This window comes from Euphorbia lathyris, chromosome 1 (genome assembly GCF_963576675.1).
Source record: "Euphorbia lathyris chromosome 1, ddEupLath1.1, whole genome shotgun sequence".
Classification (NCBI taxonomy): domain Eukaryota; kingdom Viridiplantae; phylum Streptophyta; class Magnoliopsida; order Malpighiales; family Euphorbiaceae; genus Euphorbia; species Euphorbia lathyris.
The window spans coordinates 104,846,381-104,864,883 of NC_088910.1; the positions used below are offsets into that span (position 1 = coordinate 104,846,381).

Sequence of the window (18,503 nt, forward strand, 5' to 3'; positions counted from 1 at the left end):
TTAAGAATAGAACTTGTCATAGTTGTAAAGGTTAGGGACATTTTTGTTCTTGAAAGGTATATCTATCGAGAATTATTGCGTGGTTTGTGAGACAAGCTAGCTGAATTTGAAAGTTTCATGTCGCGGATTAGTTAGAGCCATAAATTATTTAAAAGTTTCTCATATCAAGAGACAAGCTAGCTAACTTTGCTTTTTCTTGGGCCTAGTTGAATGTATTGAGACTCAGCTTCTCAGTTTGTAAGGTTTATTTTCCCTATCCGATATCGATTATTTGTCATGATGAAGTGTTTCTTGCTTAAAAAAAGAAAAGAAAAGAAATTGGCCTCTCTCACTCAAACTCACCCAAGTCCATTATAATGCAAACTCAAGTATTACAAAACACTCTTTATCTCAATCAGTGAGTCCATTATAATGCAAACTCAAGTATTACAAAACACTCTTTATCTCAATCAGCAACCTTTTTGGAAACTTATGATTTGAATCATAACAATTCAATCATTTATTTTGAAATTAACAGCTCAAACTATTTACACATATCAGCTGCATTCCACACTTATTTTTCGTTATATACTTTACTATAAGACCACTCTGTCACCCATATTTAAGCTTAGTCTTCTCTTTCACCGGTTTATGTAGTCCCCACTTCGAATTGGAGGAAATCTGCAAACACCCACATATACAAATTAAAGTTTAGGGAGTTTATTAATACAAATTGAAAATTTATGTTTATTATATTATAGTTAGAGAAGTTGGTGGACCATTGGTGCAATTTATCTGATTCAGCAATACCTTTTGAGACATGATTCACTGCAACAACTTTCCAAGCATTCCACAATGCAGTCCGGACTAGGATCGACGAAGAATGCCAACTGAAATATCATAACTTAAACAACTTCAGAAGTTAATTCATAAGCTAAGTTGAAATAAGAGTAACTAGAGAGTTACAGAGTATCGTTCTTGTCCTGTTAGCACGACTCTATGTAGTGTCGCCCTGAAATTTTGGATACAATATGAATTTTAGGAACTGTAGAGAAACATCCCACCATGAAAACTTTTCTAATATCTAAACAATTGAAGACGGAAATTCTAGTAGAACAGGAATTACCTAAACATTCCATTAGTCCACCTCTCTATCATTTTCCCAATATTAACGAAGAAGGCCCTGCAAGTTTCAATCTACCGATAAAGAATGCCTGGAATCACTGAGAAAAATTCTTACGCATTCACAAAGACAAATTTACCCTTTCAAAGGCAACACATCTTCCCAGATTTGTGGTTCCTTGAAATTTTCCCTACAGACCTGTTCTCGTTGAGAAACAAAGATTTTAACTAAAAACTCAATACCTTAAAAAAGGAAACTATAACATCACAAATCAAGAAATAGAAAAGGAGGAAGACAAAGATGCACATGCCTGAAGTCCTGGCACGCCATTGCTAACCAGAAGAGTGATCATTCCATAGTCTGAATGCGCACCAAATTTTGTTTCCTTGGAATGCCCCATTTCACCTAACATTACACAGTTAGTTTCCTCTCAAATCAACAGTTTCATAAGTCTTTTATCCTCAGATATGTTCACTACAACTAAGCAAATTAGGCCTCGTTGAGATCATGCTTGAAGTCCCAGATTGAAAGTCCAAACATTGAAATTAGAAAAAGATAGATTAGTCAAATTCCAAGCCAATTTTATGTCAAATCCAAGAACATCAGCTTTTGATCTAGGCTTGATATATATGGTGCAGATATATTTAAAGCAAAATAGGGAATGAAGAAGCCAAATTAAGCCCACCACCTGGATAATAATGTAAGAGGCGAATATAAGCTTCAGCTTCAGCTTCAGGTCCATTCAGGGCTCCTATTTTCTCAAAGTAATCTTCATCTAAGTTCAGAGCCAAAGCAATCAAAGATATCAATCGTCTTCCAGCAGACCTGAGGTTGGCATATAGCACCCAAGTAAGAAACTGGAGTATCTATTTGTAGCCCCAAAAGTACAGGTTATAACCAAAACAGAAGACATGATTAACAGATATGATTGAAACCAGTAATGATTACAAAATAAACACAAGGAACATTGAACTTACAGAGCTTTGCAATAATAAGACTCCATAGTGGATCTCCAAGACGGGAGAACTTCTGGAAAAAAATATTAGCATTATAAAATTTCACAAGTCAGGAATATGCAAACATGTAAAATACCTTGTGAGGGCCACTGGTTGAGGCTAGTTTGCTGTAGATTACCAATATAGAAGCTTTCTATTGATCTACCTGTTTCAAGAGCACATGAAAATAATTTCGTATTTCCATTCTCAAACCATAAAACTTGAAAATGTCAAACCAAAATTAACAGAAATAAAAACCTATAGAACCAGGGGTGTAACCCCTGTGTTCCTTGTGAAGCAATTTCATCTTATGATCCAAGGGTAGCGAAAAGAATTGCTTGCTTTGTTCGAAAACTCTAGCAACCAACTCTTCCTCAACTCCATGATTTACAATGTAAAAGCATCCATGTTCAACACATGCCTATATACAGATAATGAAAAATCAAGCCTCATTATCATATTTATTCAAAGTTGAAACTGCATATTCAGATTAGACCTGACGGATTAAATTGGCTGTAGAGAAGGCGGGAGCTGATAGGTCTATAACTGGGATTTCCGCAGCCATCATTGTTAGTTATCAAAGAGAATGTAGTTAAAGGAAAACTCAGAATTGTATTCAATGGATGAATGAATACTAACGGTAACAATGATCTTATTTAAGGACAGGGGCCGAGACAGCCCGGACCCAGCAACACTTCTCAGGAATAGTGGTGCAATCCTCGAAGATAGTTAAAATAGCCGGTTAAGGTGCAAAAAATACTTTGTAGGGCAGGAGCAATTTTATCTTTAAGTTGTGGGTCAAGAGCAATTTTACTCCTAACATTGGTAGCCAAGAGCAAATTTACAATAATTTGGATCAATTTCCGATACTATTATAAAACACAGATATTTTTGTTTCTTATTTTGCACCAATTGCATATCAATTCGTTCTAAAAAGTATTTCATGTTTTTTATAATTTAATAATAGAATTGGAGATTAATATTTATAAATTCGATGAATTTTTTGAATTTTTTTTGTCCAATTCATACAAAAGACAATATATATATATTTTTTCACATCCCTAACATATATTTGTGATTGTTACTGATAAAATGACGAACGTGTGAAGTGTAGATGACAAGACTGAGAAGACAGTTTGATGAATTATTTTTTAAATTAACCTAATTTATCAATGTTAGGGGTAAAATTGCTCATGGCTTCCAACGTTAGGGATAAAATTATTCCTGACCCAAAACGTTAGGGGTATTTTTGCACATTAACACTTAAAATAGTACTTATATAGTTAGATGTGATTATATAACACAAAATTAACTTTACATATTTATCTAGGTGGTAGCTAAGGCCTTCTTCACAAGCACGTGGTTCCTTAAATCAAAATGTGTTTTATCCAATGTTGTTAGAACCGAACCGGCCGGACCGGGAACCAGACTGCTATCCGGTTTGGGGGAGTGTAGGTTTATGAATTTGCAACAATCCGTCTAAAACCGGTGTCAACCCAGAAACCGGATTGACTCCGGGTTTTTAATTATAAAAAAACAGGAGGAAAAAAATTAAAAATAATTTGTTCCAATTCCAATATCTAATCTATTGCTCTATTATTTACTTTATTTTACATCTAAATTAATTAATAAAAATCAATTTTGGTCATACTTGATTTTTTTATTGTTGCTATTGAAATGCAAACAGATAATAATTTTTTTTGCTAAGATTTTTAGATTATTTTTTTTATATAATTAATATATATTAATTATTTATTACGTCATCCAGTTCAACCAATCCAAGTCATTTGGTTGAACCAAGTGATCCCTGATCCAATTATAAATCCGATTCAATGTCCGGTCCGGTTCTGAAAACATTGGTTTTATTTAATTATAAAATTTCCTTTAAATCAATTTTAAATCAAAATGTGATTATTAAATTTTATTATTTTTTTCCATCATTATTTTTAGGGTAAATTCCAAAAAAAACCCTTGTGGTTTGGCCGATTTCCAAAAAAACCCCTGTGGTTTGTTAATACAAAAAAAAGGACTGTGTTATACGCCGTTACCCAAAAAACGAAAAATGACTTAACACCGTTAAAAAGCTGATGTGGTACAGGGATAAAATTGGAAAATCAATTTTTTTTTATTTTTTTTCCCTCTCTCTCCTCCTCCTTCCTTTCTTCCTTCTCCTTCTCCTCTTATTCTTCTTCCTTCTTCACTTACGCAGACATCTCCTTCACCCCTCACTTCTCCTATGGCGATCGACTCTCTCTCCTCGGCTCCATGAATTCCGGCCTCCCTTTTAGCCGATTTCACTCTCATCCACACTCTTAACTTGGATCTATTGACCAAATTAAGATCAAGAAACTTATTTCGTACCTCTCATCGCCCCAAATGAGATTAATCTACAAAAGGAAAGGGGCAAAACCAGAGCTGCTTCAAGAATTCTAGCAATAACAACAGCATCAACAATCTGATTCCTCTGCTGATTCAATCCCCCTGAAGCTACAACCACCAAGAATCTCTTCTTCTCCTTCGAAATCGAAGCGGATGCCTTTCGATATTTGATACTGAAATCCAAGCATGGCTTGTATCCTTCTCCGTCTGGCTGCTGCCAGAATTCCGCCTCCTCTTTCGAAAAATTTCGGCTAATCCTCTGCGGCGGCAATGGCACCGTCATACTGTTACCCAGTCCAGGCTCTCCGTTAACGATTGTAGAAAATAATTCCGACGAAAGGGAAGCAAAAGGGGCTCTTAATGTGATTTAGAAGGCAATTGGAATTGAGATGAAGGAGAGATGAAAGAATAAGGGCGGTGACTTCCGCCTCCGATTTCAGTTTCTATTAGTGTCTTTTTGCGAGTTCCAGGAACTCCTCTAAGCATATGAAATATTCTGGGTTTTCAAATTGAGATAAATGCTTGCTGAGTTTGTTTGGGTTTGAGATGGCTATGGGTTTGTTCACTGTGTTGGTCTGATTTTGGCTTTGAGATGTCTATGGATTTGTTAACTGTGTTGGTTCGATTTAGTGATGATCTATCCCCTGTTTCTAAGGAAGAAGAAGGGAAGGAAGAGGAAGAAGAAGGAAGGAGGAGAAGGAGAGAGGAAAAAAAAAAAATTGAAAAAAAAAAAAAAAATTGATTTTCCAATTTTACCCCTGTGCCACGTCAGCTTTTTAACGGTGTTAAGTCGTTTACCGTTTTTCGGGTAACGGCGTATAACACAGTCCTTTTTTTTGTATTAACAAACCACAGGAGTTTTTTTGGAAATCGGCCAAACCACAGGGTTTTTTTTTGGAATTTACCTTTATTTTTATCCCAATCCGTAGGGTTAAAATTAACTCTAGATATGAAATCCTGACTCCGCTACTGTTTAAGGGACGTTTGGCAATCACAAACAATTATATATTAATGGAGACAATAATGATCCCAAATTGTAGGATTAAAATTAACTCTAGATATGAAATACTGACTCCGCCACTGTTTACGGGACGTTTGGCAATCACAATTATATAGGGTATTACTAGATACCGCCCTTAATTTCCGTTTCACCGCACTGTTTTGACCATTTTACCATTGCCACTTTTTTTCCCCCTAAAACCTTAAAAACTCTCTCTAGTTTTCTCTCCCGAGCACAAATCCCGGATTTGAAAAAAATGGATCAAAACATTCCCGAAGACAATGAGTTCGAACACGAGGTAATATTACGAGAATTAAAAACGTTATTAATCATTTTTTTATTTATTTTTTATTCGAATTTTGCCTGGGCGGGTGGCGATTACCACCCGTTCCTTAGGCCGATCGGATGAACTACCCGATCAGCCTAAGGAACGGGTGGTAATCGCCACCCGCTCCACCCATGGAACGGATGGTACGCGCCACCCGTTCCACCTTTGGAACGGGCAGTACGCGCTGCCCGTTTCCACCTATGGTGGAACGGGTAGCCTGCCCGTTCAGGCAAAAGTGGGCAGAAATTGCCCCGAACTAATTTCGAACGGGAGAAATAGGCCCGAAGTATTTTTTTTTGTAATTTTAATGTAAATTTTTCGTATATTCAGGTACCGATAGAAGATTGGAACCCCGATAACATTGATTATAGTTCGCGTTTTATAACGGATACCGTTTTCCCCTCCAGTCAGGATGCTATTGATTGGGCAAAAAAGATAGCTATTCAGAATGGGTTTGAGCTTGTAATATCTTCGCACAAAAATGGGGGTAAACAGAAGTTGTTGTGCTGTTCACGGGGTGAACGATATAGAGGTGTTGTGAAAAATGATGAAGATCCTGCAATTAGGAAAAGTAAAACTAAAGCGTGCCGATGTAAATTTCAGATAAAGCCTATCAACATGCAGACCTTTCGGGATGGGGGATAAAGGTTAAGGCTGGGTTAACTGGAATGCATAACCATACAATGCGTATATATCCAGAGGGAAGTCGGCAAATGAGCGGACTCAGTATCGCATCTAAACAAATTGTGCGTGATATGTCTTCAGCTCAAGCAAAGCCTTGTGCTATTTTAGCAGCAGTTAAAGAAAAACACCCAGAGGACAACTCAGTAATTAAACACATATATAATTACAGGGACAAAATGAGAAGGGACGCGTTTGAAGGTAGAGACCTAGCTAGTCAATTCTACCATATTGCTGTGGAGAACAAATATGTCAATTACACACAGGCTGATTCAGGTGTGATAACGCATGTGTTCATGGCACATCCAGAGTCAGTTGATATGTTCAGGACTTACCACTGGTACATCGGCATTGATTCAACGTACAAAACAAACAAGTACAAAATGCCGTTTGGTGAGATTGTTGGGATGACGCCATGCAATAATAACTTCAAGATAGCGTATGCTATTGTTAAAGACGAGACCGAAGGGAGCTATCGTTGGATTTTGCAAAGGCTGAAGATTTTGCTTGGGGATGATCTTAACCCGACCGTTGTTGTTACTGACAGGGAGCTTGGGTTATTAAAGCCGATACAAGAAGTTTTTCCACAAGCAGCGCACTTGCTATGCACTTGGCATATTAATAAGGATGTGGAAGATCGTGTGTATAGAATCATTGGAGATAAATGCCTTACCTCTAAATTCAAGAATGGCAAATCGAGAACAATATTAGAATCATTAACCATTGAGGAGTACGAGACCAATCTTATGATGATGAAGGAAAAGATGAGCAGGTTCAAAGGAGTTATCTCGTATGTTGAGGAGACGTGGTTGGTGCATAAGGAGAAGTTTGTTGTTGCTTGGACAAAGGAGTTCCTACATTTTGGTAACACAACTACTTGTCGAGTGGAGAGCGAACATGCTAGTCTAAAGCAATGGCTCAATACGGCAACTGGGTCCCTTGACACGGTATGGAAGAAGATTCACAAGCAGATTGAATCACAAGCAACCAATATAAGGTATTTGCAATTTCTTCTACTGCGATTTTGGAATTTGCATTTAGGGTTGTATCATTTCACTAACTAATAATAATTTTATCTTCGTATCAGGTACATGCTTGAACAGTCGCGGCTTCGTCAAGCAGTCACTTTCACCGGACGCCCATTAAGCCAACTTGTATTCAAAGTCTCCCATTATTGTCTGCAGTTGTTGAATCAAGAGTTAGAGCGTATGAGAGGGTTGAGCCATGAAGTGTACGTGCGTTGCGGTTGTGTATTGAGAACATCGCATAAGATACCATGTGCATGTGAACTGAAACGAGCTTGTGATCTGGAACAAATGATCAGTTCTGAGAGTCTTCACGTGTTTTGGAGAACACTTTTAATCAATCATGGTCACACTGATGAAAATGACGGGCGTAATGATCTGAACGAGGAGCAGCGATATTTTAAGTCCTTAGTGGACCAAGTCTCTAAAGCCGACCCATCCGTAATGCGTAATATTTCAATGTTTATCCATGATCAACTACACCCTGATCAAGCTCAGTACACCGAACCCGATGTCAAAATTAACGTGCGGGGGCGACCTAAGGTGAGCAAATCCACAAAACGTATGCCGAGTTCTTGGGAATATAATGAAACTCGTCGTGGACGGGCTCGTTCTACTAGTTCATCTAGGAGTCGTGGTAGAAGTGGCAGAATTAGCTCGTCATCCTCGGAACATAATGCTGCCTCATCAGGTAAATTATATCTGATAAACCTAACTTTTTTTATAACTGTTTTGCAATATAGAGTTGTTTTACACTAATATACATGAATGCAGATGGAAAAACGTATCATGGTTCTGAATTCGTACATTCCTATAAAATAGTTGACATAATTAAACCATACGTCGAATCATACTACGACGTTGTAGGTGATGGAAATTGTGGTTTCCGTACGGTAGCAACTTACATTTTTGGTGACGAAGAAGCGTGGCAGACAGTTAGGCATCACATTCGAAATGAAGTAATTGCTAACCGTTGTTTGTATCAAAAAGCGTAGCAACTGTACCATAATCTCAGCTTCGTGCAATACCCTGATCTGGTATGACACCTAAGGACGCCCCTGTCCTGACCGGCCCATATAGCACATGCAATATGTCCCAAAAAGCTCGGGATCACAGCACCATCAAATGGACCCCCGGGGACGGGGTCCTTCACAACCCAGTCATCCTCTACACTCCTCGATCGCTTGCTGCTACCTGAAATTACAGCAAACGGTAGACATTAATTTTTTAGTATATTTTTCAATAATCACGATTAACACAAATACAAATAAACACATTTTTTAATTTCTCTTACCAGAAGAAGATGCTGCGGTAGAAGAAAATCGTCCGTCTCGACCCCTCGTCACAACGCCACGATCTATGGGGATAGTATCAGCACTAGGACGATGCATAGAAGCATCCCCGTCCATGTCTATACCAGCCGCCTCATCCCGTCCCTCAGCACGCTCCGCCTGTGCAGCATGTGCCCTCCGGGCGTCCGCCATAAACCGCTGCTGCTCCTCCCGGTCCCGCCGAGCAGATGCAGTAACAGGACGTGAAGACGTGCGTCTAGGGTCAGCTCCCTCCTTATCCTGTAATATTATTTATTTATAAGGTATATTCAATTTAACATAATTTTTTTTTTCTATACGTTCGGGTTTGCCTACGCCCGGTCCGTGCAATTTTTTTTAAAAAAATTCAAAATTTGCCCCTTTTTGGCCTGGGCGGGTGGTTTACACCACCTGCCCTAAGGGCCAAACGGGTGCGGCACACCAGTCGGCCTTAGGGCCGACCAGTGCGCCGTAAATGTTTGGCCCTTAGGCCAAACGGGTGGCGCATGCGCCCCACCATAAGGTGGAGCGCATGCGTTGTACGCGTTCCACCTTAAGTGGAACGTGTACGTCGAGCGATCCACCCTAAGGTGGATCGCATGCGCCGCGCGCTCCGTCTTACGGTGGAGCGCGTGCGCCGTGCGATCCACCTTAGGGTGGATCGCTCGACACGCTGCATCTCCACCTACGGTGGAACGCATAGTTCATGCGTTCCACCGTAGGTGGAGATGGATTCCGGCGCCCGCCTAGGCGAAATTCTGGGATTTTAATCCCGAATTTCGGCCCGATTACTCACGATTTTGATAATTTTTTTATGGAAATACTTACCGTAATACCCATGTATCCTTTGCCGATGCCTCCTCTTCGTGCCATCTCGTTTTTGGTCGGTTTTTTTTAGAATGGAAAAGATGTTGAGAGGATTTGGAATTTCAAAACTTATGTTTGAAATAATGAGAAGGGCAAAAAGGTCAATACAGGGCGGTGAACCAGAATTTTAGTGCTGTATATAGTCGCCCACATTATATATTAATGGAGACCAATGCTCATTGGTTCGCATGTACATTTCTAAGTGTGCATTGTGATTATACGTCTCTTATCACTTTCCTTTTCCTTACTACCCCATCCACAATTCTAACAGCAAACAGCTTCCATATTTCAAGATATATTTTGCATCGAGTTAGGTAAAATTTCTTAATAATATATTATTATATTGTGACATACTATTTGAGTAAATAAATTGAGAACTTGACATAATAATATTGTGACCAAATGTCTTGATAATCTATACCAAATTAATTTAATTGACAACCTCACATCATGAAATTATATTACTCCATATATTCTATTATATAAATTGTTTTAAAAAGTGATTTTTTTTCAAAATATAAATAGTTCCAGTTTTCCAACAATTTTTAGTTTAGTTTTCCGTTCCAAACATTGATTTTTGGTTTTGATTTTTAATGTATCACTATGTTTTTTAACATTCCAAGTTTATTTCTCAACCATTATATGTGAGAGAATTTTTTTTTGTAAATTAACTAATGTAAATCTATTAACTCGACTCTATATATTGCGGGGTTTGTCAGTTCTTGGGCCATGGGTGCTCACCTCGTCCAAGTTCTGTCTCGTCCCAATTTCTATCAAAAAAATTAACTCGACCCTATATCAATTGTATTTATTATTTAAATACTAAGTAAACTTTGTTTATATTGCAAAGATCAATTAAGCTTTTAATAATATTTATCAAAATAAATAAAAATAAATATTAAATATTATTTTAAATTTGAGAGAGAGAGAAGAGATCAAGTGTGATAATTTTTCTTTTATGGTAAGACAAGTCTTATGGTGTGACAATGACCAATTTTATAATTAAGGGGGTGTTTGGGTGCTCCTTTTCGTGCTTCTGTTTGCCTTTTCAATTCGAAATTGAGAGTTTTAGGTGTTTGGTTAGTCATATTTCTGTTTGCCTTTTACAATTGAACAGCAACATTAAATGTTTGGTTAGTGACATCCTGTTTGCTTTTTACACCAGAAAAGCAACATTTTACAAAAGCAGAGAATCTCTGATTTTTGGAAAAAGCAGCATTTTCCAACAGCAAATAACAACATCAAACAGTAGATAAAACAAACGGGCCTTAAGTAGGGGAAGGTGATAAATTTATAAATAAAAGGAAATAGAAATTTGTTTTATTTTTTTTCTTTAAAATGCATTTTTCCGACTTTTCCAACCTCGTTTTTCAAAATTTTTATACTGTTGGACTCGTCTTAATTAGACGGTCATTTTAAGATCCAATAAGCTCGGGTAAATTTTTTTTTTCCGGTGAACGGAATCCAGCGATCTGTTTTTCTATGATAAAAAAATATCCAGAAAATTTTTAAAAAATTTCAGAAAATGTAAAACATCATTCTAAGAAATTTTAATTCTTGACTCAAAGTGAGATTCCTTACGGTTTACTCCCAAATCAACGGAATCCGTAAATTAGGTGGGCGTTTTCCGGTAAGAAACCCGAAAGTACCCGGAAAATTCTCAAAAAATTCCAGAAAATGTAAAACATTATTCGGAGAAACTTTAATTTTTGAGTCGAATTAGGATTTCTTACGATTTAGTCCGAATAAAACATTTTTCTTAATTTTATCCATTTTACATACTTCAACAATTTCTTGGGTCAAAACCGTAAGGAATCTCATTTTGAGCCAAGAATTAAAGTTTCTTAAAATGATGTTTTACATGTTTTGAAATTTTTTGATAATTTTCTGGGTAATTTTTGATCCCACCTTTCAGCACTGTGTGTTGGAATATTTTGTTGGAACAATATAAGTGTTTTATTGGAACAATATAACTATTCTGTTGGAACAATTGATACACAGATTTATTTTGTTAGAATAATATAAGAATTATAATTATTTTCTAAATAATATAACTAATATAAATTTGAAGATACTATATTAAATACTAAAAAACAAAAATGAAATTGAAGACGATAGATAATAAAATTGATTTGGAACAATTGGTAAACTGATTTATTATGTTGGAACAATATAAGTAGTATACTGGAATAATATAACTATTTTATTGGAAAAATTGGTACGTTGATTTATTCTGTTGGAACAATATAAGTATTATATTGGAACAAATGATACACTGATTTGGAACAATTTCGTATATTATCGGAACAATGTAAGTAGGATAAAAAATATGTTCAGAAAATTATCAAAATATTCCAAAACATGTAAAACATCATTTTAAGAAACTTTAATTCTTGTCTCAAAGCGAGATTCCTTACGGTTTTGACCCAACAAATTTTTGAATCATGTAAAATAAATAAAATTAAGAAAAAAGTTTTATTAGGACTAAAATGTAAGAAATCCCGCTTCAACCTAAGAATTAAAGTTTCTCAGAATAATATTTTACATTTTTTGAGAATTTTCTGGGCACTTTTTTTCCGCTGGAAAACGCCCACCCGGATTCCGCTCACCAGAATTTTTGGTAAACTGATTTGGAACAATTGGTAAACTGATTTATTATACTGGAACAATATAAGTATTATGTTTGAACAAATGATACACTGATTTGGAACATGTTCAGTGAGGGACATGGCCTGTGTACACAGTCTGAAAGACCTATTGGGTATGACAAAGAAGTGTTGGGTAAGACCATATGGGATAGGCAATGTTAAGAGACGTCTCGACTATATATGTGGTTATGGATTGATACTTAAGGGGAGAAACTCGAGGATGGATACAATGTTTTAAATTCATTTGGATTATGTTTTCGGTTATGATTGATTTTGATATAAGGTTTTACATTTATTTGATTATGAATTGGTTTGATGAAACGTTTATTTGTTTTGATTCGTTTTGATATGATGCATTATATATATATAAAGTTATATTAACTTAAGTTTTGAGTATATTTTATAAGGTTTTGATTAAATCCTTTATAAATATATATATGTAGCTATATTAAGTAAAGTTGGTTATTCTGGCTGATAGTTTCTTACTGAGATTTTTGTCTCACGTTTTTAAATGTTTTAAAGGTGAGAAAGTACAGGATATAGAGAAGGTTTACCGACCGTTTAGGCGAACTTTGGAAGTTGGCTGCTTATTGTTAGAATTAGGGTTACAACTTTGGTATTGCTATTGTAACAGAATGATATTTGGATAAATTGGAGACTCCTAAGTACTGATTATGATCTTTCTATTTCATGCCCGATGCCGATTGAGGTCGTTTAGGGTCAGGTGTGACAGTTGTTATTAATCAGAAGCTGAGAGCTGGTTTGATAAAACATTTATTTGATTATGAGCTGGTTTGAATGTTAAGTTTAATTGATTATGTGTCGCTTTAATAAACAATTTATTTGACTACAGTTTGTATGGATAAAAATGGTAATACGAAAATATCCATATTTATTTGTGATACGAGTTGATTTGATAACGTGATTTGTAAAATTAAGTTTATTGGTTTTGATAAAATATATTTATATTTTAAGAAGATTGTTTTATATGAATTATTAAATAAATTCGGGATACTAAACATTGGTTTGCTGACAATAACAATATTATGAATAATGTAGTAATAAAATAGCAATAAAGTAAAATAAACAATCAAATCATCAACGTGTAATCATAGTGTCAATAGGTTAAGAAACATATAAATATACTAACGTAGGTAGAACTACGTGGCTTTGATTCCCGATTTAAAGATTAAAAGATGATTCAAGATACGTAGGAAGCTTGATAGAATTATCAAGTCCAACCCAAATAAATAATTAAATTTTAGATAGTTTGAAATAAGTTTCTTACGGTCTGTTAGGAAATTGGTTTAAGAGTATAATAAGTTATTTCGATTAAATTAGTCGTAATAAAATTAATAAAATTTTATATTTAAGAAAATGATGAGTCGATTCCGTAGAAAATAGGATTGCCTTCTAGACTTATATGTCTGTTTCCTTGTCTTTTCTTTATACCCGATTCTGTTTAGGGTCAGATGTGACATAATTAACAAAAAAAATGTTGCTAGGAATATTTTTTTGGTGTGGGTCCAAATTGAATTCCGTTCGGAACTTCCAAGAAGGAGGAAAAAAAAGGTAATCTCAAACTCAAACTAATGTCTTAGTCAGTCCTCGTAGATTATCATCTCGTTTTGTTGCACTCTGCCGTTTGCCGCACATCCAGTCCTGTAGCAGAAACGCAAAGAGGCTTTCCGATTCGGTACATAATGGAGATGGCCCACACATCATTTTCAATGACGATGTTATACACATCATCCAAGTCCTTCGACTCTGGATTCTTTGGTCTCGCAAACGAGTTCTTATAGTAAGTATCCGGTCTTCCATATCATTCGGAGGACTCCAATTCACATTTATACACGTGTATTATGACTCCGCTTAATAATTAAAATAGTGAAACCTCTATTAAGATGTGTGGATCCATATTACACATGAAAAAATAAAAAGAAGACTCACTCAATGATAGATAATTCAACAGTTTCCAAGTCCCAGCCTTTACTTGAACCTCTTTTGGAAACTTATGATTAACAATTCAATGATTTATTTTGAAATTAACAGCTCAAACTACATAAACATATAAACATACCTGGTGCATTCCACACTTTATTTTCTTCACACACATTTCACATAATATACTTATGCCCCATATTTAAACTTAGTCTTCTCTTTCAAGTATTCCCCACTTCGAATTGGAGAAAATCTGCAAACACCCATACGAAAGAAAGAATATCCTTTAGGACCAATGTGGATCTTTCTGATGATAATGTCATCAATTTATAACAGTTGTCATGAGACATATTACCAGATTTTGGCAGTAATAACGACATTAGATGCAAACAAATTAAAGTTTAGGGAGTTTATTAATACAAAATTGAACCTTTTGGGACATGATTCACTGTAACAACTTTCTAAGCATTCCACAATGTAGTTTGGATTAGGATCGACGAAGAGTGCCAACTGAAATACCATAACTTAAACAACTTCAGCTACACATATTATGATATTTCAGCATGTGTTAAACATTCAACAATCAAATCTTAACATAGGAAAGAATAAAGAAAATAAGAGTAACTAGAGAGTTACAGAGTATCGATCTTGTCCTGTTAGCATCACTCTATGTTGTGCCGCCCTGGAAATGGTTGATACAATACAAATTTTAGGACCAAAAAGAAGAAACATCCCACCATGGAAACTTTCCTAATGTCAAAACAATTGAAGGAAAATGCCAGTAGAACAGTAATTACTTAAACATGCCATTAGTCCACCTCTCTATTATGTCCCCAATATTAACGAAGAAGGCCCTGCAAGTTTCAATTTACAGATCAAAGAATCACTGAAAAAAATTCTTAGTCATTCTCAAACACAAATTTACCCTCTCAAAGGCAACACATCTTCCCAGATTTGAGGTTCCTTGAATTGTTCCTTACACACCTGTTATCGTTGAGAAACAAAATCACAAAATAAATTTTAACTCAAAACTCAGTATGTTAAAAAGGGAAACTATAACATCACACATCAGGAAATAGAAAGGAGGAAGGCAGAGAAAAACGATAGAGATGCACATGCCTGAAGTCCCGGCACGCCATCGGCCACAAGAAGAGTTATCATTCCATAGTCTGAATGTGCTTTCACACCAAATCTTTCTTCCTTGGAATGCCCCAATTCACCTAACATTATACAAGTTTACCCTTAACTCAAAAATTCCATAAGCCTTTTAGCCTCAGACATATTCCCTACAACTAAGCAAATTAGGCCTGGTTCAGATCATGAAACGTGAATTTCAACGAATTCCCAGGTTGAAAGCCGAAACATTGAAATTAGGAAAAGGAAGCTAGCTCATTCAAATTTAAATACAAGAAAATCAGTCCTTAGGGACAGAAAATTCAGTTCGCAATTAGTCCCTAAAGGCATTTACCGACCCAATTTCATGAGTTAGACGGAAATAAGGATTGATTTTTTACCCACTCTTTAAAACCTTTTATTATTATTATATTCATTTTTCACATAACAATTTTTTTTCATAAAAATAACATTTATATTCTTTATATTATTATTCAAAATATATCCATTTATTAATATTTATCATGTTTTATCATTAAATGATAATTATTAAAGTCAATAATTAATAATTCAATTAATTATTAATTTGAAATATAATTTTATAAAATTTGAAAAATATAAGATTTAACATGAACAAAAAAAATATACATTAAAAAAATTAAAACATTACAATAACACTAAAGAGAAATTACATTAAAAAAACTAAAACAATAAAAAACAATAAAGGAAAGTACATTAAAACAAGTAAAACATTTCAAAAACAATAAACATTACAACATTAATGAAAAAACAAAGAAGTAATTATATTGAATTGCCACGAAACTTCCATAAATGCTACACCAAAGCATTTCGAATTTCAACTGATTTTGAATTTTCTGGGTTTTTCAACAATCTTGGTGGAAGTGGAAATGATTTAGGACCTTATTGAGTAGTATGTTGTCTTTGTTGTTTTTTCTAATTCGTGTAATGTTTTTCTAATTCGTATATTGTTTTTATAATTCGTGTAACGTTTTTATGATTCGTGTAATATTTAAATGTTTTTATAATTTATTTAGCATTTAGTGTTTTTATAATTATAATTTAATATTTAAATGTTCAACACAATAAAAAAATCAAATAACACTATAATTAAAAATTAAATAACATAAATATTTCTAAAAAAATAATACCTAAGTAATAAATATATATGTCCAAAAAATAAATATACATGAAATTAAACAAATATTATACAAAACTAAAGTTTAATTTATAAAATAATTAAATTAAAAAAAATAATAAAAAAAATCACATTTTTTTGCCTTGCAGCAAAGACGCAGCAAGGCAAAGTGGTACTGCTTATATGCAGTACCACGCACCTTGCTGCATCTTTGCAGCATGGTGTTCCAGCTCCATTGGAGCTGGAAAAACTAAGGGCGCTCTAAATTTAGAGTGCCCTTAGAGATGCCTGAAGATGATCAATGTAAATGAAAACTGGATATCTGTCTAACAACTACTGCCAAATCTAACATCAGGTTTTGATCTAGACTTGATATATATGCTGCTGATATATTTTAAGAAAAATAGGGAATGAAGAAGCAAAATTAAGCCCACCTGGATAACGTAAGAGGCGAATATAAGCTTCAGGTCCATTCATGGCTCCTATTTTCTCAAAGTAATCTTCATCTAAGTTCAGAGCCAAAGCAATCAAAGATATCGATCGTCTTCCAGCAGACCTGAGGTTGGCATATAGCACTCAAGTAAGAAACTCTAGTATCTATTTGCAGCGTCTAATATGTCTGAAATTCTCCAAAATAAACACAAGATCTGTTAATGATAAAACGATCGAGAAGAAAGTTTGATGAATTATTTCTTAAATTGATCCAATTTGTAAATATTAGAGATAAAATTGCTCTTAACTTCCAACGTTTGGGATAAAATTACTCCTCCGACAAACGGGGGTATTTTTATACCTTAACCCTAAACGCAATGAACATTGAACTTACAGAGCTTTGTACATATAAGCCTCCAGGACGGGAGAAGTTCTGAAATTTCGTAACCAGAAACAAAATATTAGCATCATCAAATTTCACAACTCTTATGCAATATTAGCAATATGAAGCAAGCCATACAGAATCATGTAAGATACCTTCCGAGGGCCACTGGATGGGGCTAGTTTGCTCTGGATTACCAAGATAGAAGCTTTCTTTTAAGTCACCTGTTTCAAGACCACATGAAAATAATTTGGTGTTTCCATTCATCAACCATAAAACTTGAAAATGAAATAAAAGGCTAACCTATAGAACCAGGATAAGGATCGAGATTCTCAGTGTACAATGGCCTGTAACTCCTGTGTTCCTTGCAAAGCAATTTCATCTTATCATCCAAGGGTTGCGAAAAGAATTGCTTGCTTTGTTCGAGAGCTATATCAACCAACTCTTCCTCCACTCCATGATTTACAACATAAAAGCATCCATATTCAGCACATGCCTATATACGAGTAATGAAAATTCTAGCATTATCATATTTGCTAAGACTATTCAAATTTGAAACTGAAAATGCAACGATTAGAGACCTGACGGATTAAATTGGCTGTTGAGAAGGCGGGAGCTGATAGGTCTATAACTAAGAGTTCTGCAGCCATAATTTTTCGTTACGTACCCCTAGTGTATGTAAAAGTATATTTTTATTTTTGAGAACATAGATATATATAGAAATTTCAATACATTAATCCATTTATATTGTACTTAAATAAGGTTAAATAATGAAAGAAAAAATAAATAACCATTATTGGGAATGGGGGTGTTTAATATAATAAGAAGAAAGAGAATAAATGATTTTGGTTTTAAAAAAGGAAAGCATACTTGGACAATTAAAGAGATCAATAACTATTACTATTATTTTGATGATTGGCATGTGAATAATTGTAAAGGCTTTAAATAGATTGCAAAGAAAGGAAAATCGAGCTTTTAAATAGATTAGGTAAATCCTTTATAGATGGGTCTGGAAGCAGTAGTTGATTAGATGTAAACTGGATTAGGCTAGTTTATTACTTTGAGACATTATTGAAATTTATCTTTAGCTTCAACTTTAGTTTAGTTTATTGTAAGTTAACTATTAGTTATAAATATATTTTGT

General features: G+C 34.9%; 2 protein-coding genes and 1 pseudogene across 5 annotated transcripts; 1 reads left to right on the forward strand and 2 right to left on the reverse strand.

The window, feature by feature from the left end:
- Positions 1–310: 310 nt before the first annotated feature.
- On the reverse strand, positions 311–2,792 carry LOC136209968 (2-oxoglutarate-Fe(II) type oxidoreductase hxnY-like). Of its 4 annotated transcripts, none has more exons than XM_066001620.1 (11): positions 2,594–2,792; positions 2,356–2,518; positions 2,195–2,263; positions 2,080–2,128; positions 1,791–1,927; positions 1,413–1,507; positions 1,242–1,300; positions 1,106–1,162; positions 946–991; positions 790–869; positions 311–660 (listed from the first exon to the last, which is right to left on the reverse strand). In XM_066001620.1, the coding sequence occupies exons 1-11, from the start codon at positions 2,663–2,665 to the stop codon at positions 621–623; spliced, it is 867 nt and encodes a 288-aa protein (XP_065857692.1). In that variant the 5' UTR covers positions 2,666–2,792; the 3' UTR covers positions 311–620. The 4 variants fall into 4 exon arrangements, with proteins under 4 accessions (XP_065857692.1, XP_065857683.1, XP_065857702.1 ...); XM_066001611.1 differs by having other exon boundaries at positions 2,080–2,131; XM_066001630.1 differs by lacking the exon at positions 2,356–2,518 and having other exon boundaries at positions 2,080–2,131; positions 2,594–2,658.
- On the reverse strand, positions 2,112–18,073 carry LOC136209989 (2-oxoglutarate-Fe(II) type oxidoreductase hxnY-like; annotated as a pseudogene).
- Positions 2,937–8,407, forward strand: LOC136209926 (protein FAR-RED ELONGATED HYPOCOTYL 3-like). The gene is made up of 2 exons (XM_066001562.1): positions 2,937–5,774; positions 6,135–8,407. Exon 2 carries the CDS (start codon positions 6,473–6,475, stop codon positions 7,547–7,549), a length of 1,077 nt encoding a protein of 358 aa, XP_065857634.1. The 5' UTR covers positions 2,937–5,774; positions 6,135–6,472; the 3' UTR covers positions 7,550–8,407.
- Positions 18,074–18,503: the final 430 nt, after the last annotated feature.

Excerpts from the sequence above, each read along its gene's own strand:
- LOC136209968 (XM_066001611.1), bottom strand. The coding sequence starts at position 2,665 with ATGATGGCTGCGGAAATCCCAGTTATAGACCTATCAGCTCCCGCCTTC. Across the intron at positions 1,301-1,412 it reads ATGGCGTGCCAGGACTTCAG|GTCTGTAGGGAAAATTTCAA; the intron begins GCATGTGCATCT and ends CAACGAGAACAG. Across the intron at positions 1,163-1,241 it reads GATGTGTTGCCTTTGAAAGG|GGCCTTCTTCGTTAATATTG; the intron begins GTAAATTTGTCT and ends TGAAACTTGCAG.
- LOC136209926 (XM_066001562.1), top strand. The coding sequence starts at position 6,473 with ATGCATAACCATACAATGCGTATATATCCAGAGGGAAGTCGGCAAATG.